Source organism: Gambusia affinis, linkage group LG17, assembly GCF_019740435.1.
Source record: "Gambusia affinis linkage group LG17, SWU_Gaff_1.0, whole genome shotgun sequence".
Lineage (NCBI taxonomy): Eukaryota > Metazoa > Chordata > Actinopteri > Cyprinodontiformes > Poeciliidae > Gambusia > Gambusia affinis.
The window spans coordinates 7,269,113-7,294,786 of NC_057884.1; the positions used below are offsets into that span (position 1 = coordinate 7,269,113).

At 39.8% G+C, this 25,674-nt stretch overlaps 2 protein-coding genes across 16 annotated transcripts in view; one reads left to right on the forward strand and one right to left on the reverse strand.

Moving 5' to 3' along the window:
• The window catches only part of dab2ipb (DAB2 interacting protein b), a 156,417-nt gene extending 147,062 nt beyond the window's left edge, over positions 1-9,355 (forward strand). For all 12 annotated transcript variants that reach the window (XM_044144563.1, XM_044144564.1, XM_044144566.1 and 9 more), the window contains one exon: positions 928-9,355. In XM_044144563.1, the coding sequence (XP_044000498.1) occupies positions 928-1,095 (168 nt within the window). In that variant the 3' untranslated portion in view covers positions 1,096-9,355. The remainder of the gene's footprint in view (positions 1-927) is intronic.
• Positions 7,211-24,962, reverse strand: ttll11 (tubulin tyrosine ligase-like family, member 11). Of its 4 annotated transcripts, XM_044144575.1 has the most exons (11): positions 23,855-24,962; positions 20,443-20,542; positions 19,688-19,821; positions 18,698-18,988; positions 18,322-18,606; positions 17,504-17,599; positions 17,304-17,416; positions 13,105-13,353; positions 11,049-11,155; positions 10,352-10,410; positions 9,735-9,865 (listed from the first exon to the last, which is right to left on the reverse strand). In XM_044144575.1, exons 1-10 carry the CDS (start codon positions 24,362-24,364, stop codon positions 10,355-10,357), a joined length of 1,941 nt encoding a protein of 646 aa, XP_044000510.1. In that variant the 5' UTR covers positions 24,365-24,962; the 3' UTR covers positions 9,735-9,865; positions 10,352-10,354. The 4 variants fall into 4 exon arrangements, with proteins under 4 accessions (XP_044000508.1, XP_044000509.1, XP_044000510.1 ...); XM_044144573.1 differs by lacking the exon at positions 10,352-10,410 and having other exon boundaries at positions 7,211-9,865; XM_044144576.1 differs by lacking the exons at positions 9,735-9,865; positions 10,352-10,410 and adding an exon at positions 12,945-13,020.
• Between the last annotated feature and the right edge of the window lie 712 nt (positions 24,963-25,674).

Sequence of the window (25,674 nt, forward strand, 5' to 3'; positions counted from 1 at the left end):
CTCCAGTTGTTGAACAGAATATACCTGTTCTGTCTCTCTCTCTCTCTTTTTTTTTTCCCTGAGAAACAACATTTACTTTTATGTCCCCTTTTACGGCGCGAAAATGCATTCCAGATGTTTACGTCTCTCAGGTCAAACCGGAAAACATCCACCCCCGCAGGACGGGGGTTAATGCAAATTCACGCACAGACAAACAAAGGTCATTAATCTCCTTCACGCCCACAGTAATGAGAGTGTGTCTCTGCGAACAGCCGCAGCTCGGCAAGGCAGCCTGTGCTCTCCGTCAACAGGCAGCGGAAAATAAAATATAAAGCGCCCCGCTCTTATGTTTGAGTGAAATGCTTAAATGTATGGTTATGACACCCCTGTATCATATTCTCAACCACTTTTTTATTGTTAGCTTTGCTTAGGCTGCCATCTTGGCTATGTTTTTGGTGGGTTACATTTTGCAGGTCTTCAAGTAAAGTAAGAGTGCTCACTCCAAACTTTAATGCATTATCAAGCGATGACAACCGCATGAGAAACTCCCATCTTATAGGGTTTTATTGTCAAGAAGACAATGAGCTTTCTGTTTTTAACTGGAGGTCGCAGACTGCAGTTCTAGAACATTTTGGAAACTTTAATATTGCGTGGAGGCTGTTCTCCTACGGCTCATTAGTCATAAAAGTGTACTTTAAAAGACAACAGATTTGTCACTTTTCAATTTAAAATAGATTTCCTGTTAATGTAAAGAAGTAGTATGTAATATTTAGAGCTTTTAAATCACCAGTTAATCATGACAAACAGATAAAATCCTCTCGGGAATCTGTTGGAACAAGTTTGGCAAACTCAGATCTCAGCTGCAGAACGGATCGCAGTAGCCTGTCTGAAACGGGGGGTTTTGTTTTCTGAACCGTTCTCCTTCCCGCCATGTTTTTTTTTGTGCAGGAGAAGCGCATAGCGTCGCTGGATGCCGCTAACGCTCGTCTCATGAGCGCGCTCAGCCAGCTGAAGGAGCGCTACAGCATGCAGACCCGCAACGGCATCTCCCCCACCAACCCCACCAAGCTGCAGATCACCGAGAACGGAGAGTTTCGGAACAGCAGCAACTGCTGAGGCGGCTCGGCGCGCGTCTGAGGCTCCCCGGGCGTTGTACGGCGTATTCCTCCCCGCCTCGCCCCGCCGGGGTCGACGAGTGCCTGTTTATAGATGGACTGTGAGAATCGTGTGTGTGTGTGTGTGCGTGGGTGTGCGCGTGCGTGTGTGGGTGCGTTTTAGAAAAGCAGTCGGCGTACTTCCGGAAGACATTTCCACTTTTTCTCAGTTTGGAGACAAATGTTTGGCACGAGGACGTTTTACGCGAGGGGCCACCCAGAAGGAGTGCAGCTCGGAGCGGATCGCCAGATGGCCTTCACCGGGAGGATGGTGGAAGGAGAGAGGAGGCAGGGCAGAGCCTGTACATAAAAAACTCTGAGCCGCGGACGAGTCGAGTCGCTGCGAACACCCGAGCGCCCGTCCACGCCTGGGACAAACCACTATGAAAACCGCACGCATCGACGATCCGCTCCTCCTTTCCCTCCCCCGACAGCGAAGTGGGCCCACTTAAAACCGCACGTTGAGGATTTTCACTTAAGTTTGTCTCCAGAGGTTTACTTTCCAACGCTTTATCTCAAAGTTTATGTTTTTAAAGAACCAAATATGAGCTATAAATAGATATTTTTAAATCCCAAACAATCTTCTCCACGTCCTTTTTAACTCAGAGGTGTGTTCCTGAGCGTCCCGTCTACCCTGTCGCCCCTCCACCCCTCTCCAACCCCCTCTCCATGCCCCTCCCACCCAAAGCAGTGCACTTTGTGAAAAGCTATTGGTACACGAAACGCCTTAATTAGGGAATGCACCTCGACTTTAACCCCGCAGCTCCTCCCGATTCTGCAAAAAATAAAAAAATAAATAAAAAAGCAACCCCATAAAGGCACAACTTGTACTGTGGATTTGTAGAGAATCCGACGTAAAACGAGATGAGATGTATTATAAACACTAAAGTAAATGAATTCTATGTGATTGCTATATTAATGAAATTTAACATAGATGTATGCATTTTTCTTTCTTCTAGAGTATACATACACACATATACCTATATTTGATAATGTCAAATATAAAAGCAGCCCTTTATTTAAGAGGTTTAGTGTTATTTTTCCTTCTCTGATGGTGAGAGACTGTAGTGTGTCAGCTTGCTTTTGGAGCCCTGGAAAGGAAGACCACCCTGAGCAGTGATCAGCACCTCAAAGAGCCTTTGTTGTTCTTTATGTAATTCATGCAAGTGTTAGAAACCCCTCTATTATTGTTTTTGTTGTTTCTAGGGTGTTAGAACGATAATACTGAGTTTTAATATGGAGATTTCACAGTCTCATGGTACAAAAACAAAAGTCCATAATGCAATCTGAGTGTGTTTAAAGCCCAAACTCTTCAAAGATTACTTCAAATATACTACTGCTAAAATATACCATACTGATTATTATTGTAAAGTATTTTTACTCATTTGACAGAACAAATATGCTGCTTGTGACTTGTTGATAATGGACGGAGCTCCATTAGTTTTCACACCATATCTGTTCATGTTGTCACAGTTGAATATATGTCCAAACAGTATGGTTTTTAATTATTAGTTTAGAAACACCAGATATTTTGCGATTTGCGAAACACTAAGAAAATTCCACTATTCGGGCTCCATTCTGGTGTTTTTTTTACCAGAACTTAAAACCCTTGGATGAGTTTTTGCTGTTTTGAAACCTTAATATATATTTTTTTTTAAATCTGGTGTCCAAATCTCACAATATAATAAGGTTGAGGGAAAAAACAAAATACACACTGGGAAATTTTAAAATGCTAACATTTAAAAATGTTTTCTTGCCTTGTCAAAAGTAGAGGTAGCATAGGTGAATTTTTATTTATTTTTTTGTATTTGAACCCAAACGCTGGCTTATGTATAGAACGAGCACAATCAATACGTAGTAGTTGGTTTTTTTTTGTGTTTTTTTTTTTTTTTTTTTTTTTCTGGTGCTCCTCACTGCTCCATCAACAACACATCATTAATTGTTATGGGGATGTTGGTCGATTCTCTCTAGTTGCGCAGGAGCTATAGAGCGAAGCGTCTCGATGCTCTCGCTCATAATATACACTGGACTGGCAGAGCCGTTTGTTTGTCATTGACCTCCATTCAGTCAATTTTCTCTCTCACCGCTTTATTGGTCCGCTGAAATGAAGTATGCTGCATCCAAACTGTGACTCCATCGATCCTCCTTGGCATTAGCGTTCTCTCTCGCCTGCCCCTTTTTCTTGCTTCCTGCCTGACCTCATCTTTTTTTTTTTGTTGTTGTTGTTTTTTGCCTCTGAATGTATAGACAGCGTTGTAAAGTCTCGTGTTGTAACTCACTGTCAGCTCACTCTCATCTGCTTTTTAGCTTTTTTTGTAATCATTTCACATGCAAAAGTCTCAATACATCGACAGCCAGTCGTAGCATCTACACCCATCAGTTTCATTTAGACGCCGGTTGGTCAGTGAGGATGGCTGCTCTTATACATATATATAAATAAATATATATATAATACAATACAATATAATTATTGACTGCATCGTGAGATGGGAGATCATGGGATTGTGTAAATAAAAAATGCCCACACTATTTTTACCTGATGTTAACAGAGCTTTTTGTAAATGTTTTTGGGTTTTTTTGTGCTCCGACTCTGCTGTACCATTATTGATATTGTAAATATAGAAGATAGCCCAGTCAGTCATCTGTCCTCATCGGGCAGAGCTATACAAATCAGTTAATCTGCCAGTGTTCTCTCTGTTGAAAAGCTTTTGTGTTTGTATTTTACCGTGTACTATCTCTAGCCAAAAACAGGAAAAAAAAAGAAAAAAAGAAGAACTGATCACGTAGGGGTTTGACTCTTGAGATGTATGCCTTGCTGGTTTCAAGCCAACTTGAGTCCGATGAGCTGCGCAAGCACAATCCTGTAAATCTCATCAGTCTCACTCAATGCACTTTTACATTTAGTGGTTGGTTTCTATTTAACTTTTTTTTTCTTTTTTTTTTACGCAAAACCCAGTTTCAGGCATTTCAAGGTTCCTAAGTAACTAAAGGTTAAATACCAGACATTTCACACCTGCATACTACACGGCTCTCTGAAGCTGTTTGTCTGCACAGATTAAAGCAAGACTATGATTCATTTGTCAAATTCTTTATTTTTAAATGATAGTACATGATAGCTACATGTACTGACCAAATTGGCTCAACAAACCTCTGTTTACATGCAGTCTAAGTTTACAAGTAACTTTTGTGTCCTAGCAATTTCATTACACCTTTGTGCAGCTAAATGTCTAACTTAATATTTTTTGTTTTTTTTTACAAGTAATGCACATTTAGGTCATATGAATGTGTACTAGATGTGTTTCTTAACTCTCATTTTAAAAAATAAGTTTTTTTGGCATGTGGTTAAGCAGTAAAGCATTTTATAGTTGGCTAATTCTAGCAAAACAGAGTTACTGAATAAGTTCAATTTCAACTCTATGATAACAATGATAAAGCCAGAAAAGCACTAAATAGGATTAGACTTTTTTTCTTTCTTTTACAAATTAAAACTTGTAATCATTGTAACTTATTGAAATAACCCTGAAATGTACTTATCATGCACTTTATAGCCACTGTTTGACTAATTGCTAAATCACCCCGATATTTAGCGATTTGTGAAACTGGGCGAATTTGCAAAGATGGTTGACTGTTGACATTAGCAATTTGATGCTATTTTAGCTGCTGCTTAACTAAATGTTGAAATAGTACGTGCTCCAAATAAGCTCAAGAGTTTCGGTCAACACTGTAGCCCAATGCTAACTCTTACTTAGATACATTTTAGCCAATAATATGTTCCTAAGAAGTTTGTGCATCATACATTTTTCAGATTTTATTTCAGTAAAGCTGCTTTTCACAAATTCTGCCATATTTGACTTTTGCTTTGTTCCATAAACATTTTAGTATTTGTGCTTGGTTAACTTTTTATTATTGGCATAGAGCCAGTTGAGTGTCTTGTAGCTACAATTATGAAATTATAATAGTAGCTTTACTGTCTTACTTACAATCTAAATGCTAAATAAGTCAAATCTATTATGCCCAGAAGCAGATTATCATAACTCCAGTCATAGTCTTGCTTTAAGATCTCAAAGATTAAAATGCATCCTAATAATTATGTTATGTTTTTTCAATCAGTACTTTCACTAACATCAAACAGGCACCAGTCATCAACTTTTGGTTTCCCATTTCATGAATCGGATAAAACAAAAGCTCATTCTTGACATAGTTCGACCAATCAAACAAAGGATTAAATGAAATATAAAGCTATAAGTAAAAGATGTATGTTTTCTATTCTATTGTAGAAAAAAAAATACTTTTGTAATTCTGTTGAAAGTATAAAGTATTTGCTGGATTCTGCTTCCTTTGATGATGGTGACAAAACAATAATGTACAGAAGAACTCGTGTTGACAAAACGTGGCTGTGCAATTTATGTACATTTGCAACTAGACCTATTAAAGTTTTATTTAGCTATTTTAAACTCTCCTCTGTGTGCATCTCTGCTGCACAGCCTCGGCGGTGCAGTTCTCTGTGACGTTTTAAACCGTGGAGGCTAAATGACTGCCTGTGCGATAGATCACGTGTTCATCAAATGCTCAAGGAGACCCAGATTGATTATAGGCATCTAGAGAGAACATATGCTCAGAGTGGGGATCCAAAGGCAGAGCGAAGGATATGATGGAGACATGAATGAGTGGGTTTGAGCACTGCCTATTTTTCACAGCTAGCATGACCTACATACTGCCTGATTGTTATTCCCCACACTTGGTAGGAAAAATCCAGACATGTGAAAGTGAAAAAAGGGGGGGGGGACTTTGGAAACCTTTAAATTGACATGAAATCCTCAAAAAGACAGATGGATTATGATCGTGTGTCGTGGCAGAAAAGCCGTGTAATGTTTTATTGCTGTAACTGGCGCATGTGTATCTTTAACCATATGTATTTTAAAGTGAAGATCTGATGTTGGTAATTACTCCCTGTGAGGCGAACTTGCTTCTTTACCCAAAACTAAACAAGTTTCCTGCATCCAAGACAAATTTAGGCTGCCAGACATATTAACATAAGCACTACTCTTAAATGTTTCAATAATTAAAAGCATGAAACATTGAGGTGTAGAGGCTCGTACTTCTTTTTCCTCCAGGATCCTAAAAAATGTTTTTGTTTTTTTAAATTAAGAAGAAGAAATTAAAACAATGGTCTAGACTGGGCACGTTTTCTAAGGGATGAAAGGTAGAACATAACTCTGCCCGATGACTGTCACACATTTGTTGGACCACTGAACGACAACAACAACAAACGCGCTGTGATGAATACAGACACCGGAGCTCCGGCGTCAGCTGGGACTGCCAGCCTCCACAACAGAAGGTCGAGGAAACACGGGCAGATGGTTGTGCTGTGAAACATATCGAAGATCTTTAAAACACATAAAAATGAGCCGCTGCCGATTCATCCGTCAGCCTCCTTGAGGACGGAGACGTAAATAGCACTGTGGTGTCAACAATAGAGGTTGCCGGTATAAAAGCAATAGAAAATTAAAGCTGCATGCGGCCTCAAACGGCCCTCAAAGCTCAGCGCCGCCTCGGCCTAATGGCGACTGCGGGAGTTCCAGCACCGCCGCCCGCTCACCATCGCTGTACATCTCTGCAGCTCCTCCAGAGTAACCACAGGTCACTTGTAATTTCTATCTCATGAGTTTTTTTTTTTTTAATTAAGTAATTTAGTTAGTTTTAGTGTTCTTCTAACTTCAACATTAATTAACCTATGCAATATTGTGTAAAGCAGTTTGACTAAAATATGGATGCGAGATTGATTTATCAATAAACATTTTATTAGTCCTTCCTGGCTTCTTCTCTAATGCTATTCTTAGGATTTAGGCTTTGGTTGAATAAATAGAAATATGTGAGTATATTTTTTAATAACAGAAAATGTTAATCCTTGCTGTCATTTTTAGGGAATTACTGAGTTAATGACAAACATTGAAGTTTGATGGATGCAATAAAACAAAATGTGGGACAGTTAGAGCTCTGTGGAAGCACTGTGTTTGCCAACCTTCAGTTGCTTGGAAATTTCTGGAACAAAACAAAACAGAGACCACACCTTTAGCTCCATCAGAATGTTTTATTCGTGTTTTCCAGTGTTGTAAGTACATCTCGTTCACAGTTGACACTGCAGGCAACCTTATTCCTCTACTTCAAATGGTGGTAACCACCACACTGCTGTAAGTAAGTATGCAAGACCTAGATTAGTATTCATAGCAAAAAGAAAACAAAAACTTTTAGGTTAATCCACTTTGTGTTTTCACAGCTGCCCACACTGCAGATAGTTAATTCTTCGCTTGCATGTGACAAATCCATTCTTAATAATGGTGCAAAAGGTGAGAAAAAAAACACGTTGCAATGTTTTGATATAAAAGTGACATTTAAACTTGTCATCCATCATGCTATCCTGTGTAACTTTTGGTGCGCAAACGTTCTCCACGTCTCCTTCAGGAGACTATATGGTGTGTTTTTTATTTATTTATTTATTTATTTTTTAAAGTCATGCAGTCATGTTTTATTTTTGAAATATTAACGCCCTGTGGCAGCTACGTCACTAAAAAGTAATCAACCTAAAAAGTCACCGACGGGGAGGTCTGAGGCTGCCGACAGGAATAGCTTGCTGAACCGAAAGAGGATAAGTGAATGCTTATTCACTTAACTCGTCACTAATGGGCTCATGGAGGACTAACAGCTGAGCCACTTGCTGTCAGGAGATTTTTTTTTTTTCACTACTGAGCTGAACTCAAATAAATACATTACAGAGCATAAACACGCACTCGTCCGCAACGTGCGCGGCGCGCAGAAGCCCTGGCGGCGTTTCGTCAACCTCTGTGCAAACACACGTGCACATAGCTGCTGCGCAAATTCATTAAATACAGGTGCGTCTCAATAACTCAGAGTATGACTGAAGATACTTTGAGTATTTCGAACTTGATTAGTTCGATCATCCTGGCTCATAGCTAATGAGAACTCAAATTCAGTTTGTCAGAAAATTAAGAGTATTACAAATGACCAATTAAAAAAACAAACAAACAAAAAAAAACTAAGGATAGATAGATAGATAGATGGAGAGACAGAGAGAATGAAAAAAAAATCCTACATTAATCCCATGTGCCATTTGAAGCATTTGGAAGGATTGTGGCAAATCCTTTCACTGAGAAATTAAGATCTTATAGTAAAAAATGTATAACCATATAGTATTCATCTTATAGTAGTCTAATTTTTTCACTTTTTTTTTTTTTTTAAACAGAATCAGAAACATCCAGTGACTCAAAAGCAGACTCGGGTGACCCGTGTTTCTCTTTTTTTTTTTCTTTGAAGAAAAAGTGAGCCATGACACACTCCTGTTGCTGAAAATAGATTAAAACTCAAAATATCTCAAAATATGCCTCTTGTGTAAAATAGGCAAAATTCCTAGACTAATTTTGTTTTTCGAATGATTCATAAATCCCAATCAATGTTTGAAGTTAGAAATAGCACATTTTGACTTTGGTTTTTCTGTTTTTGTGGCCCACAACACTTTGAACTTGGTGATTTTTCGACACTTCTGACAAAAAGGGTCTGGCTCTATCTAAGTATATTAACACGGAAAGTTCAGTGGGAGGAAAAAGTGCTAAAGCAACAGGGAGGTTGTTAAGCAAAGCCCAGAGGGGTTGAGGTTACTGATGCAAACGGAATCATGAAATAATTGAATACATGTACTGTACAGTAAATGTTTAGCTGAAGTAGCTAGTTCAATACAATTTATTTCCTGACAAACTTCATTTTGGGTTATTGTTAGGTACATGATATTTCAGAGTTAAGTTACTGGAAAACAAAAAGAAATATCAATTTTAAATATCATGATGCAAGTGGATAATACACAGAATGCTCCCTTACACTCACTTGTTTATGTGTGATCTGTGTGAATTAACGTACATAAAAATATCTACTATGATCGCTGGGGAAAAAAAAAAAAAACATACAAAAATCCCCCCAAAAAAACCCTATGAAGGTTTTATTGGAGACGTAGTCAGACAGAAGAGAAGGGAAGCCAGTAGCTGCCCTTTAGAATCAAACGGTACATAAAAAGCAGCCACATCCTCCTCCTGACAGGACCACACTGCTAACGTGTGATCCCACAAGAAGGGGAGGAAGGAATCCACCAGCCTCCATTACCATTTCAGTGCCTTCCCCCCTCGGCTCCGAGGCCATCTTCATCCTCAAAGGGGGAGAAAAAAAAAAAAAAAAAAAAAAAAAGCAATCAGGCAGAGAGCAGTGCGCCGACAAGCCAGCCAGCAGGGGTCGACTAGCCCTTCTCAGACTCTGAGGAGGAGAAATGGACCCTTAATCTCCCCACTCCTTGCTCGCTCCTGTGGAGAGGGTTCAAGGCGATGCATTGGGTTTTGAACAGCCCGTTCCCTCTCATCAGTTCTCCACGTTTGCCCTGAGCGTGCGAGGCTTTGGTCTTTGATGCGGCCGGCAGTCCTGGCTCGTGGCCCTCCGGTGCACGGCCGGAGAGATGGGCCGAGGGTGGGGGAGGTAGAGCGCCCGGGTCCTGCCGCCTCGCGGCAGCACCCTGCTGCAGCTCAGCGAGCGTCTGTCCTCGGCGCCGGACGGCGGCCCCAGGTGAGACTCGCACAGGTCCAGCAGGGACACTACCTGCTCCCTCAGCGCGAGGGATTTGAACCGCCGCCCCGCCAGGTTGAAAAAGGCTTCCACGAATGCCTGCAGTCCCATCCCTGTATGGGAAAAGGAAATGCTGATTTACTAGTGCGGCGACTTTTTAAGTACCCAGTGTAAAGATGAAAAACGAGTAAAATTGTTTAAAGGGGACAAAACCCCCTAGGTAAGATTTATTTTTTTTTTCCATGGGAGGCACAATATATTGGCAGCAACATTTGTGTGCGTTTGATTATTTGTATATAAGGATTCATCTGCAGCTAAAAAGTTAATAATTCAAACATCAAGATGTGAAAAGCTCAGCCTTTTCCGTTTGACGTAACATCAATACAGTGTAAAGCTGCTCTGCTGATTAATTTTTAAATAACTGGATAGCAAAATAATTAAATAAAATGCATCCAGGTTAAGATGATCCCTAATTGTTCTTTGTAATTTGACCTTTTCCGTTTTCTTATTTTGGACCGAATGAAATGTTCATAACTTGGTGTGATCTGAATGGAACGAGCTTTAGATCCTAAAAAAAAAAGAGCCCAAGCAATTTTCACCTTTCAGCTTAGAAAAGCTGAAGGTAACCTTTCAGCTGGCAGTTTCTTTAGAGCTGTGGCTGAAAGGAGAAGGAAAGATTCATTAGTAGTGTACAAGTCCAGCTTTAGAACAAATTACATCATAGATTTCTGCTGAAAGCGGGTTTTTCACCTTAAGAAATAAGTATCCTTCCTACTAGACTTCCTGTGGACCTTATTACTCAGATTAAGAGGTCAGGCTGACTCAAACTCAAGCACAACAGATAAGAAAACAACAAAACTGAGCAGGATTCATACCTCACTAGGTCTGTTGCACCATTTTCTACTTATAACGTCTTTTAAAAGTCATCTTCACTTCTTATCCCCATAAATACACCTGACTAAGCGCGCCCAGACATGACAGCCGACCGATTCCAGTCCTACTGAAAGCTCATCTGAAATTCAGCCTACACTCTTCATGCTGGTCCATGCGATTTCCAACAATCTACTCTATGTCGCAGACATTGCGAAGTGGGACGCTGAATAATTCATATCAGGACGGTCTCTGCGCTGTCATGCTGTGATCTCGCCTCATTTCAATTATGGAAGGAGGGAGTCTGATGGAGAATCACAAGCAATTATGGCGGAGCACATTATTTGCAGAGTCTCCAGGACGTTCAGTTCTCTGGTCTCCATGAACACCATGTGAGGACTTGTTTTTTTTTTTGTTTGCTTTTACCTGCTTCTCGAGAGTCGGGCAGGGCGAAGGACCATCGACGTGTGATGTCAATATACAAGATGTCCACTGAGGCCATGGTGAAGTTGCTGTTGCTCAGTTTACAAGTCCTAGAAACATGAAGGAATACTAATGTCAAAATCAAATACAACCTAATAAGAAAACCAAAAAACTTTTTATGTTCTCTTAAGATGCAATTAAATGTTTTGGTTACGCAAGTGTTCAAGAGTTCTGAATCTCTCTGTTCAGCCTTCCTATTATCTGCTCAAAGTCTTGCTCTCTCTTGCAACCTAAATGAACAACATGTCTTGACAAGCCATGTGAAGTACAGTTTGCTTTTCAATTAGTTTCTTACTGCATTTTGCTTCCTCTGAATTCATTTCATTTGATCAGAAGATCGTATGATTATGTTTTCAACAGGCTGGTCACCACGTCAGAGCCAATCAAGCCAAACAGACGATTCTGGCTGATTTGTCGGTATATTTCTATTCTAAATCAAATGCTGAAAACCGCACATCTTGCAGGGATCCGTATGAATATTTCACTAACCCAGAGCTGTCAAGGTCAGAAATTCTGTGTTGTATTCCAGAGATAGAGACAAAGTAAGCAATGTTTACCTAAAGGGTGAGGACCACTGCACAATCAGGTTATGGCGCTGCTTCTAAAGTGTAAAATATCAGCCTAACACAATGCAGCTACTTGTTAACCCAAATGGTGACAGGAACAGTGAAGGTGGCTGCCGCATCTTTTTATGAGCTTTGCTACAGAACAAGATGAAATATTCACCTTTTTATATAAGATAATAATGAGACTGTGTGCGTGTGTGTGTGTGTGTGTGTGTGTGTGTGTGTGTGGTGTTTTGTGACAGAATCCCAACAATACAGAAAGAACTGATTCTGTGTTTATGCAGAGGTAGACAGAAAAAAAGAATAGGAATTTCGTGTAAAGCAATAAGAAAGCATAGAAAAGGACGATGCTCGTTTTTGAGAAAGTTATTACTTTTAATGAGAAATCCGACATTCTGCAGACCTGTAATTGTTCAGAGGAAAAGTGATGCATTTATTTCTTTCTTTTTGTTGCAGGGCCTTCATTACTTAAACTTTATATGCTTAGTTTCTTTCTTCTTTTTTTTATTACATGCAATAATGATAATATTATGTAAATTGGGTTCCAACAAGCTACAAATACTTTTTTCCCCCCCAGATTCAAATTCCCAGAGCTCTAAGCTTATTTTAGTTCAAATTTTAAGTTCATAGATGAAAATATACCATAATCCTTTTGACAGATGTCGATGGAGGGGTCAGACTTTAGATATGGAACCGTGGAAGGACGGATGGATAAACAGACAGATGGATGACGGGCAAAGACATGGATGGCCGGATAAAGTCTGCAGATGGAATTATTTTCTCAAACTCCATTCCGTACTTGAAGTCTATTCCAGACGGCATAGTAATCCTGTAAATTGAATTTAAGAACTGCATTTGCTCTAATACAGTAACATATGAGGCATTATTTCGTCAAGAGGATTCTGCACGAAAGACAAGCTTTACCGTCAACAGAGATTAAATTATTACATCTTGCATATGGTACCCATTTTTCACACTCTCATTTTAACATAAACATATGGAGTCTTTGAAAGTATTTATAGTGTAATTAAAGTTAGACTATTTCCTGAACTCCCAGCAAGAATATTCTGTCCTAAAAAAAAGGGCCAAAATAAGGTGAGACAGTGTTTTGCTGCAGAATCTAAATTAATAAAAGCCTCTCTGCTCTCAGCACTTTGAAAGGGAATCTCTAAACCACGGCTCAGATGAGACTCTCACTACTTCAGATGGAATCTGTGAATGCACCTGTTTCTTTTACTTTATTAAGTCAGCATGCCGACTCTGTGGTGCTTACATATATGCTAAATCTGGGTAAGCAGAGAGGAGTTTTATCCAGGGAATCAGCGTCCGTCTTAATCCTTTTCGTCTTACTGCAATAAAACGAAGGCTTGCTTTACTGTCGATTTGCAGCTTACATGGCAGAGTGATATCAGGATCAAACAAAACATGTGCACCTGATGAAGGTTCGGAAGGCAGTGGGGCCGAGGCGCATGTTGCCCTTCACCCCGAGGAAGCGTATGAAGAGAGCGGCGATTCGCTCCACCAGCCGCAGGTGGTTGAACTGTTTGGTGTACTTCGGGTAGACCTGCTTCAAGCACAGCGGAGGCAGATTATCTGCGTTATCTGGACTTCTGCCTTGAGAGTCGCCGTCCGCCGGGATCACCTCCACAGGATCAGACCCGCCTCCTTTTGGCTGAGGAGTCCTGATGTAGATACCACAACAAAAAAAAACAGGGTTGGGGGGGGGACGTTTATTAGCAGAGATGGATTTGAATTGCTTTCTTTTAAGCACTCCACACCAAAGTAATGCAAGAATGGCAGGACACACCAGACTTGTAAAGGCTCAAAAATGGTTTCCTGATATGTGAGCGTTTGATTATTCCATAAGGGCAAACAAAGCAGTGTGGTTGAGGTGTTGTCATTAAATAAATCCACCCGTTTGCCTCCAATCAAGTCAAATGACATTTTGTAGACTTTACCAAACTCTTCGAAGACTCTGAAATATTGCTTTACTTTCTCGTAAATTTCAAGAATGAATCAAAAAATCCCATTGTGATGGCCTTTAACATATATATGTAAAAAACTTCAGATAAAATGTTACAGAGTGTGTTGGCTACATTTTCCATGATTTTTTTCTGCTGTTTTGGGGTAGAGAGCTGATTTGGTTTTCTAAGGTTTGTACTGAAGTGCTAGGCTAATCTTAGCACGTTTAGATTACCGTAGATTATAATTTGGACTTCAATGCAATTCTAGTTAATGTAGTTTAGACAAGTCATACATTCTCTCTGCCTTGCACACACATATGCACTGTCTGAGCACTGCACACAGAGCAGATCATGACAGAAAGCCATTAAACTGCAGCTGTCAACAGTTGTTCCCCCCACACTTTAAATGCCAATGTTAAGATTATCAGGTGGGGAAAAAAACATAAATTAATGTGCACGGTCTCTAATTCAGATTTGCAAGCCCTGCACATGAAAACAGGCGGTCATTTTTACACACCGGGCCATTAAAGTTGTGGCCGCGCTGCTCGCAGAGGTCACGGCTGATATATAATCACCGACTCTACCACAACAGCGGGTATCAGGAGTCAAGTATAATCAGGGACTTTATGTCTTGAATGGAAACCTGAGCTGAACAGGATCGAACAAGGACATCTGCACCTGTAACCTTTATGCTGGTTATTTGACCTCTGCTGTCAAGCAAAACAAAACACAGGATTTACATAGCAACAACATCAAAAGATAGGCAGTTGTCTTGCTACTCTTGTCTTGCCTCTTTTTTCTCATTAAATTGAACTTCACTGTGTTAAGTCTATCCTCCAATGTCTCTTTCCTTTTCTCAAGTTCCTACAGTAAGCACAAAATGTTTTGCTCGACTCAACTTCTTATGAGACGCGTGGGCTGAAACCCAGTCTAACTGGCATCCCATCAGTCCCGTCCCAGCCTGCTTGTGGCTTCGCAAAGTCTAGGTTTACCGTTCTTCTAGATACCGGCATGGGTGACACCAATACAGCATTTCTTAATGTTAGACAGAATCAATCGTCCCGGGGGGGATACAGAGGGACGCCACCCACACACAGATTTAGCAGGACAGGCTCCGCTAAAAAAACACAAACCTTGCACAGACACAGACAAACTGGGAGAATTTCCACCCACTGCAGCGAAGAGAGAGAAAAAGAAATGAAGGAAGGAAAGCTAGAAACAAGCTAAGACATTTATTAAGTTTTGGATGTTAAACTAGTTCTAACATGACAACAAGCTGCAATAGAACGTTTTGTAACGAAATATAACCAAGTGTCAGGATGGCCCAGTCAAATCAAGGCTTAAATTCAAATAAACGTCTGTAGCAAGGCACATAAGGACCCCAAAACATTAAATTTGATGTATTTGGTTTTAACCTGTGCCTAAGTACAAAGTGTATGAATACCTACGCAAAGGCACTAAAAGAACAAAAAAAAAAAGAAAAGAATTTCATAACTATGCTCTGTATTTAGTTTGCCTCATTTCCCCTTATGCAGATAATACCTTTATAATGGGATATTTTAGCGCCTCATGCCTGTGAATATAAGCTTTTCACCTCACATGATGGCTCATAAATCACTTCCAAAGACAGAATACTCAGGATTAATGAGCTGGGTGCATACACTACATAACTGAGAGTCACTGATACTGTCACAAACTCGCATATATAATTCCTCGTTTATCTCTTCTCCCTTCAAAGTGGCACTTTTTCCACCTGCTCCCTTTTTTCCGTCATTTGGTTTAGATTTTTTTTATAAAACAGCTGGTGTGCTATCATCCCACCGACTTTTGTGCATGCTGCGTCAGGCTTTCCCTTCTTCTTGAGAAGTAAACGTGAACTTTGAATAAACCTCTTCTAAATGACTGACTTTCATCCATTCCACTGACATTACCTGGGTGTTATTCCTCAATGTAAGTGTGTGTGTTTTTTTTTTTTTTTTTTTGACATCGCGTCTATAGGCCGCTTGTGAAAAACCCAATGAGTCTGAAGTGGGTTTTAAAATATTTCTAGTCTACATCTTTTCTCTCTTTTTACGTGAATTGAAATTCTTAATAAAGCCATTCAGTTATTTCTTTTCTAATCATAAAGAGGTTTGCTCCTCTCAATCAGAGAAGTCTAATTTCACATTACACTGTCACTTTTTATCAGACTGCTCAACAGGTTTCTAATCTAAAAGTTAATTTCTCCTCTTACTTCTAAATGGTTGATTTATATCATTGCTCTAATATTGAAATCATATCACCCTCTCAACTCCTCCGCTCCATTAGATTCAACTTTTTACCCAATATCATTTAAAGCTGCTTGACTAAAAATTCTGATCTGAATAATTAAGTGTGAATCTTGGGTCGCTGATGTTTTTTTTTGACATAATAGAGAATTAAAAAAGATGAGGATTAACTTGATCGATATAACATTCATGAACTGAATTTGCAGAAATATTTTTTTTAAAATCAAAAGTAGTTTAACGCATATAGGAGGGAAAAGGTTCTGTGAAAAGAACTTTTTTTATCCATTTTTATCATTGCATTATGGAAAATAATGAACTTTATCACAATATGCTAATATTTTGAGAAGGACCTGTATATAAATTTCCATCTTTAAATTCAAGATGGAGTTTTCTCAAGCCACATAAAAGAAAGAGTGAAGCAGCACAACTGCTTCCCGACCTGCTTTCGTGTACGTGGCTGAAAGAAGGCTTTAGCCATTTTCCACTGTTTATACATTTAAAGACAAATATATCTGTTTGAAAATACTTCTGCTTACAAAAAGTCATGCTTACAGTCATGGTGATAAGCAGTTATTTGCCAAGATATATTTTAGTTTTCCATGAACACGTTTGACATTTTTCCTACCGTCCCATTCTCCTTTGAACACAAGATTCCTTTGTGTTTTTAGTGTTCATTTTATTTGACAACTAGAATCATTACAAATAAGAAAGTATCAACTTAAACCTTGTAAGATCGCTATGACTTCCCTGTTCTTTAAAAAACTAGATGTTCAGTCTAAAGATTGAAAAAGTAAAGTTTTAAACATATAATGGACGTTAGATCAAGCGATTAAAGAATGCTTAACAGAGTGGAGATGGAAATTAGCTCAGCAGGAAGTTAAGGGAGCGTTATCCACAAGTAGACACTCCTCTTGGATGCAAAGAAAATATCAAACATTGAGGCTAATTTAAAGATGAGGTAGTTAAAATTTAAAGACGATGAAACAGAATGAGAATAACAGAAAAGGATGAGGAAATAAGTTGAAAGCAGACAGAAAGAATAAATCCGCTTTTCATATTGAAATATGGAACGATGGTGGGAGGACACTCCCTAATTGAGAAGGAGATCTATTTCCAAGCACCACACGGCCAGTTGAGTAGAGAGATTGAGCCACTACATTGGCACAGTGATGTGTGAGTTTCCTCCATGCCTCAGTTGATTTCATTTTTTCCATTTAACAAGCTTAGAGAGAGCCGCTGAGCGGTGCGGGACCCCGCTCGGAGGAGCGGGTGGGCAGAGTGAGATATTGTGTTCTTAAAGCGGACACGGTGGCAGAGAGGGGTAGTGGGGAGGCGAGGGAGGCGGCTGAGACAACATCCAACTTCAAACAGGGTGTTTACGCTGAGGTGTGCGGCGCTTACGCTGTCAATTTCTTGTTTAAGGGATCCATGAGGCGCAGCGTGTCCCTGATCACCCCCACTTTCACCTGCTCGTCTACTGGACTGGGAACGTACTCGAAAACTCCTGGAGCCACCTGAGACAGACATGCACTTAATGTAAGAGGTGGTGGTGGGGGATGGCGGTGGTAGAGTGATGATGCTGATGGGAACCAGTGTCTTACTTCCTGCTCATGTTCTATTCTCATACTGGGGTTGGAGTTGACCTCTAATAACACCGGCTTCAGGTTCTTCATCAGCAGGATGTCGAAGCCTAATATCTGACACACAACAATATTACACAACAATTAGAAACACACATTCAAGAAGACACTAAGAACTTTATCCGTCCCAGAAGGGCTGTTTTTCTGAAAACACATTTGTAAATGTGTTCTGTAAATTTTTATTTATTTTTTTATGTTGCCATTTTTAACAACCTGATCCACCAGCAGTGAAAACAGGTTATGTGAATGACTTTAATGAAATTGAAAGACAACACTGAACCAGCAAATAAAGAGTATTAATAGGCTTTGAAAAAAACTGTTAAAAAAATGATAAAAATCAATATTTTACATTCTCTGCAACCATTCAACTGCAAAAATAATTTTACAAATACATATTTATAAGATAATTTCACTTCATCCCATAATAAAGGTAGACTTTATAACTGATTCTTAACAAACCATATAAGGAAGGAAATGCTTATGGAGGTGAAATATATATAAATATATTATATACATATATATATATATAAGGACACAAGGGAAGAAGGAAGGAGGAAAGCATGTGAGAAAGGCAGGAAGGACTCAACAAAAGAATATAAAATTAAGTGAAGAAACAAAAATAGTTTCCGATCTCTTTCTTCTTATTCCATACTTATCCAGAGCTGGAAAACCAGGTAATCCAATACTACTAGCTCCGTTAGAGAACCTGAGCACTTTGATTGGCTGACAAACAAACATGTTAATAACACACTGGCCTGCAGCTCCACTGTCACACCCACCTGAAAACAAGTAGGCCCTGGCTTAGCAGGCGGTATATCGGCTTGGTAGTGGACTTTAAGGTCCGGCAGCACGGCGATGATAGACTTGATGACGAGGGCGATGATGTCCGACCAGACCCGCTTGATGTCAACGCCCTTGGCTGCCAGCCTGTAGAGCACACTGGAGAGTGTCCGCTTGCTGCCCGTGTTCTGGCTGTCCGAGTGGACGTAGTTGCCGCTTTGAACGTTGAGCGAGTAGTTGGTCAGGTGCATGAAGACGCGGCTCAGGTTCTTCTGGCTTGGCTCCTGGAATGAAAAAAGAAAAAACAAAAACGGCAATTCCACATAATCAACCTCAAAGCAAGCCTGTGGGGATTATCAGCGGGGTAAGCGCTACCTGGTAGGGTTCGGTGCAGAAGCGCGTCAGACCTTCTTTGGCGATGTAGATCTCCAGCGGCTGCATGGACTTTATCAGCACGTAGAGGCGGATGTCGAATTTGAGCTTGTCGATGAGCAGCGGCTTGTGGATGTATTGTTGCACCACCGCTTGTTTGGCCTGTGCGCCCACCACCAGCTTCAGATCGCCGGGGTCTTGGATGAGGTAGATACCATCCCCCTGGGAACCACCGTCGGGCTTCACGATAAAAGTCGGGCTTTCCGTGGCGTCGCTCTCCTTCACCATACGAATCTGCAGCAGAGGAGCAAGGGGGGCAGAAACGACTGTATCCGTTCACAACGGATACGATCCAAGGAAAAGACACCCTACTTCATCCAGTAGACCAAGCTAAACCAGGATGTTGTAATCAAATCTTAGTGTAATCTCATTCCTCACTGGACTAAGAATAGACAAGAGTCAGAGAGGCTTGATCTGCACCAAAATCGTCCAGAGGTTTCTCTGAATTAACATACAAGCCCAGAAAAGTCAACAGCATTTTTCACAGTGTTAATTATCCCAGGATATGTTATGTAATTCTACGCTGCTGCTGCTGCACAGATCAGATGCATGGTAATAGATGTAAATAGGTTTCGGGATCGCTGAAGGGAGGCAGATTTAAAGGATGAGAAGTGAATCTGAATGTATACGTTGATGTTGTGGCGCCCCCTGCTGTACAAAACATGCTACTTCCTTCCTCTCTACCAAACGTTTACTTACAAATGGCTTACAATTACAATTCATTTTCTGTTTTTAACTTCTGCAGATAACTTTTTATACCACAACTGACTTGGAACTGAGTAAGTACCAGCTGAAAATTTTAACATTTATACTATTGGATTGTTTTTTGTTCTTCTTTTTCAGTTAATCACATACGCATAACTACATATTGCCAGCATGCACACCTTTGGGAGACCCTGCATGTTTTTCTTATATGAGGTGCTGCAACAGTACCTCTGTGGAAAACTGCTGGTACTCTTCAGGGAGGATCCAGGAGCGTGGATAGAAGTCGTACTCTTCTGGGAAAAGCTCTTGCATAGTCCGAACCGCTCTACTCAGGTTGATCTTCCTCAGCATCTCCACCATCCCTGCAAAGACACCCTTTTTCAGACAATCCTGCATGTCCTCAAGAGAAACAGGAAGCAATCAATCACCAATAAAAAAAAACAAAAAAAACAAACTTTACATTCTACATAAAAGTTTTAAGCAAAGGTCAGGTGTAAGGACTAAACTAAGCACAAGTTTACAGTAGCTCAGATGCGTCACTGAAATGCAGAAAAAGCCACTGTAGAAAATATAATAAAAACTTCCTGCCATAATTTCCATTGTGGCTTTGGTTATTGTAGTCATTGTTGCCTTTGTGGCTTTTTGTTGTTGCTGCTTTTGCATTTCATTGCCTTTTGTGGTTCAATAAACTAGAGGCATATTGATATGATTGACCTAAATATTCAGATTTACATGCTATTTAGGGTTTGATTTCTGGTTTGATTTATTTTTATATCCATGTTTTTAAATTTTTGTGATAAGGCAATACTTGGTTGTGCTTAAATTACAAAGTGTTAAAATTTTGGTCTTATTGATTTGCTTACCAAGACTAATGATCCAACTAGATGGAACAAAGTAGATTACACAAAGCCAGCTGAAACTACAAACACACATAACTAGTTATAGGTTGATTGTAGATTAGAAAAGTACACATATTTAAATACCTGGGAACTTGTTGACTTGTCCTGACACAATATTTTCATTGTCGTGGAAGGAAACACCATGCCAGTAGATATCACACGCTGCACGTCTTCCCGTGTGAAACTGAGGAGAGGAAAAGCAAAGCGGTGAGAAGGACTTATTACATTTATATGCTGAATAGAAAGCCAATTAAAAAAAGTCATCATTTGGAAAATGTGAACTGTCTGAAAATATGAGCAGGACCACAGAATCAAGATGATCGTCTGAAAAATGTACCACACACACTCTTCAAATGCAACGCAATGCTACTTAAGACAAGTAGCACGGTTTGTTTTGGGTTTTTTTCCCAGAGTCCACTTTGGTTTCCAATCTCCACTGGAGCAATGGGTCAAAACTCTGCTGAGTTTACTAACAGAAACATGAGGGATTCTCTCTTTAATTCTGCCGTGCCTCTCCAAGTCTACAACTCAAAGGTGTCGGAAGGCTGACAGTCCAATATCGGTATCTTAAATAGTTTAACCTCCTCCCCTCCTGTAGTTGGCTATAAGATAAATCTGTCCCAGAGTTGCATCTTGTTAATGTGTTAGCGTGACACCGTGTAAAAGGGAAACCCTGGCTGACTGCAAAGACCTGCTATAAATACAGCTACACGCAAGTGTGTGAAGGGGACGAGGGGAGATTATTTTGAGTAGTTTCTGGGGATTACATCCAGACACAGCTGTGTTTTTGAAAAGTTGCTTCTTTGCTAAAGTCTTTCGGTGTCCTTCGGTGAACAATTCAGTTTTCTCTCGCCGTACCAGAAATAGCCCTTTTTGATATTCAGGTTATTTTCCAACCATGCTTCAAGAAGTTCTGACAGTTTTAAAGCAAATGTGCTCAAAATGCCTGATTAGTAACTAACACTCCCTCAAAATATGACAATAGATGAAAATATGAAGCATTTCCGTGATCTTTCGCTCGGACCCTCAGGTGGCTGTTATCTCTGCCTGGGAGAGGACTCGCTTTATTGGATTAAGGGAGCTTAAGGCTAGTGATTTCTTCCTGTGGCGGAGAAAGCCATAAGTGGAAAGTCAGCTAGCAGATGTAGAGTCAGTTGTCCAACTTACACTTTTGCATTCAGTTGTGTTGCCATCAATTCTGAAGGGAACTCGTCCACTTCATGCCAACTTCATAAGTGTGCTAACAGAGCCGAGCTGCTAAAGTTTCGGCCCCTTCAATGTATGATGACAAAGGCTTTCACAGTGACGGCAGCTCCATGGAGCCGTTGACTCTGCTGGGGGTGTTTTGTGCTAACCAAGTGTTGCCATATGTCCATCGTTATGGATACCAGCAGCAGGGTTCAAGTGTCACAGTTTGGTTACTGGTGATAAGTGCGCCGTGTGCTTCCCCGTCTCACTGAGGTGACATTCTTTCCATGCATAATGGAGGCGGTGTTCATAACAGCTTTGAGTTGGCACTTTAAGAAAAATAAACTCTCAAAACAACTCAGGACAAACAGAAATGAATAAACAAAAAAAAAGTGACCTCAGAAAGTTTTTTTTTGTCCCATTTGTTCTTTACGTTCACACACTGTAACACAGATGAAAGAAAATCTCCATCGTTTCATCGGAGTCGATGATCTAATATTAATGACTTAAAGCATGGAGATTACAGTCACTGCTAGAGCTGCAACTTGATATTTAATTGATAAATTGTTATGTTTATACCCATGTTTTTAGAATTTTGTGACATGACAATACTTGGTAGTCCTTAAATTCTGAAGTGTTGAAATATTGCTATAATATTTCATGCAGTATTGTGTCTTTTAGATAGTGATTTTAAAAAACAGCGACAAAAGAAAAGTTGCTGGGTTAGCAGTGCTGTTCTTTGGAAAAAAAAAAAAAAGAAAAGAAAGAATTACTGCAGTAAAGCAAATAGTTTTATGCCAAATTATTTATCTACAACACTTCATCTTGAGTCGATGACTTCAAGTAAGGACATTATAGTGGAGGCTGAAGATAAAACTACAAGGTATTTAACTCCTAAATTGTTTGTATTTTATATCCATATATTCAGATTCACATGATAGAACAGTAAGTTGTGTATAAATGGGACTGGTTTTCATCTGAAAATCACATTGTTCATGTGTAGCCAGCCAGATGATCTCGAATACCCCTAAATAAAATAAAATGGAGTGCGACTGATTGCTGTCAGAAGTTCCCAATATGTCACTTTTATAAATTTTTGAGTAATTCCAGCTATTCTGTGAAGAACTCAGAGGTTTGATGCAGATTACTAGAGAACAAATAGCATCACAAAACCCAAGGAGCACAGTGGAAAAGTCAAAAGCACAACTTTAAAAATAGCATTAAAATAAAACCATCTAGTTGCCTCCTCAGGTGTTACAGGAAAATGTCTAGTTGAAAATTACAAAAGAAGCCCGGGATTATAAGCCATGCAGAGGAAACAGTAAACATGTAGAGAATGTGATCTGGTTCAGGCAGACAAGCTAAAAACCAACACTGCCCAACAACATGAGCACAACTCCTATGTTAAAACACGGTGGTAGCAACATTATGCTGTGGAGTTTATTTTTTCAGCAGGAACAATGGAGCTTGTCGTCAGAGATGACGGAGAGGAGGATGGCTGTAATTGCGGCGCAATACCGGAAGAAAACTTGCTAGAACTTTAAAAAATAACAACAAATTAAAGACGTAACCAGTGCTACAATATAATAAATCATGGCATTGTCAATATGTATTAGAATGGCCCAGTCAAAGTCCCAGACCTATATCTAACAGAGCATATGAGGGGCCACTTAATATTCACAGACACTCCACCATTTGTTTGAGTTTTAGCCAATAACATGCCCCATTTATACTAAATGAAAAAGTGCATGCCACACTTTTCAGATTTTTCTTGTAAAATACAAAAAAAATAAATAAATAAATAAACAAAAACCATGCATTAGTTGCATGCCAATTCACAGGTACAAATACTTTGTGCAGGTCTGTCTCATAAAATAACATGAAATTGAAAAAGTTTAAGTAAAGTAAAGACACTTCAAATATGATGAGCTGCAAAAAAAGAAAGAAAAGAAACCCCACATCCCCTCCCAAAAAAACCCAAAACAATTAGCCATTATTTCTGTTCTTTAATTCAATAAGCCGATGCAGACAAATAGGGTGACATGACTCCATTTGAAGTCATGTCACAGGACTTCAAATGGAGTCATCTGAGGGGGAAAAAACATGAATAAAAGTGGCTTATGAAGACAAACACTTAAGCTTGTTGTAATCCAATTGAGTCGAGAAGCTGATGACACAGTTCTCCCCAGGATCAAATCATCCTCAGCTTCTTCCCTAAACTATTTATTTACAAGTTTCTGCTGGGACAAAACACAACAAAAAGAAAAAGAGAGAAAGAAATTAAATTAAATAGTTTCAAATAGCGCACCTCTTTCCACTGTAGCTCCTTGATGCTCAGCTTCAGGGCTTCCAGGGAGGTTTTGGCTTTAGATGTGTCCACCGTCACAGGCCTCCTCTTCCTGGGAAGCTTGAATTCATCCTCGCAGCGTGTTTCCTGTGTGTTGCTGGACTCGTGGACGCCGACGTAGTTCCCGTTACTCTCTGCTGACTTGCCTTGCAGGATCTTCCCCGTCCCCTTGATGTGGAGTGTTTGATCACATATAGCACTGTTGAAGTTTTTCACAGCGTGAGCTGGAAATCCCTGCAAGGGTCTCCCACAAGGATTCTTGGTGCTTCTTTTCCCCTTCTGCTTGCAAATATTGGTGGATAGTGCATCCGCCCCCGGGGCGGTGGTGATGCAGCCGGTGGGATCTGGTGAGGCGGAGGGAGAAGACACGGGCATCTCTTCCTCGGGATCCACTTCCTCCTTCTCTGCATCCTCGCCCAGTGATTTCATCTGCCCGAGCTGAACCTTGACATCTCCATAATGATCACCCATTATGCGAAACGCAATAACTCACGCCGCAGCAGTTCCGTGGAGCGCAGTAATCCGAAGCCGGGGAGCCGATCAGAAACAATGTGGTCCGCATTGCTATCTTGACTGACCACAAAAAAAATAAAATAAAATAAACACTATCAATTTTCGTTACCTACATCCGTGGGAAAAGCAGTAACTCGAGCTAGCTGGGATCATCTGCGAGTCACTATATATTTACGAGCGAAGAAGAAAGGCATGTCTCTCTGCAGAGCTAATTCTGACCATGTAAAAGCAGCGAGGGACAGGCAGCGGTGTCGGTCGGCACTTGTAGCCAGCACTGCTAACTGCTGGATGAGAGCTGACTATAACGTTAGCTTATTAAACTTCATTTAGCTTACAGCGTTTCTAAGCCACAGGCGAAGCTATCCGACTCCACCAAAAGACAAACTTCACCGGTCCGGTACCGTTATGAAGCTCCCTAAACCAGCAGGCAAGTGTCACAATAATGTAACAGCGCTCTGCAGCGTCCCTATTACCGTCACGGTGTTGTCAGGCAGCAGATAGCGGAGCCGCCTGCCTGCCATCCTGTGGCCCAGGCTCCATCTGGTTCTCATGACCACAGCTGATGCTGCGTTTTGGGTAACTCGGAAAATTTGCTTCTCCTACTATGCCGGGTTTTTTTTTAATCAACTTTATTTCACACAAGAAAATTACAACATACAATATGAAATAAATGTTGCTCCTGTGTGTGTTTTAAAGTTTCTATTTCTACTATTCCTGTCAATATATTAAAACATTCCTACATCTTTTCAAACCTTTATTTTTTTCTCTTAAGATTGTGTTGTAAACATATAGGTGTTTTTTTTTACATTGTTTTACTTGCATCCAACCCATAAGAGAATTAAAGATTGAACCAAAAAAGAAGCAGTTATGAATAAATAAATTAATTTATTTATTCATAAATAAATTGTTCATAAGAAAATTAGAAAAGATTATTCATAAATAAATAAATTAATTTATTCATAAATAAATTGTTCATAAGAAAATTAGAAAAGATTATTCATAAATTTATGAATATTCTTTTCTAATTTTCTTCCTCCGAATATTTTAAGTGATTTATCCATACTGTATTTAAAGTAATAATTCTAATTACATATGCCAATGAAAAAATTTACCTTCCTTCTATAAGAAAACTTTTCTGATGTTTCACAAAATATTCACTAGAGGGTGCTGTTTCGACGTGCAAGGCTATTTCACTCCCTGCTATTAAAACTGATCTTAAAACCAATTTCTATTGGCTGTTAACCTAAGAGACTTAATTTGAACTGCCT

Coding starts and splice junctions, on each gene's coding strand:
- ttll11 (XM_044144573.1), bottom strand. CDS start 24,364: ATGGGTGATCATTATGGAGATGTCAAGGTTCAGCTCGGGCAGATGAAA. Junction 19,822..20,442: donor ACAAGTCAACAAGTTCCCAG/GTATTTAAATAT, acceptor GTGTCTTTGCAG/GGATGGTGGAGATGCTGAGG. Junction 17,600..18,321: donor CAGGGCCTACTTGTTTTCAG/GTGGGTGTGACA, acceptor GTTGTGTGTCAG/ATATTAGGCTTCGACATCCT.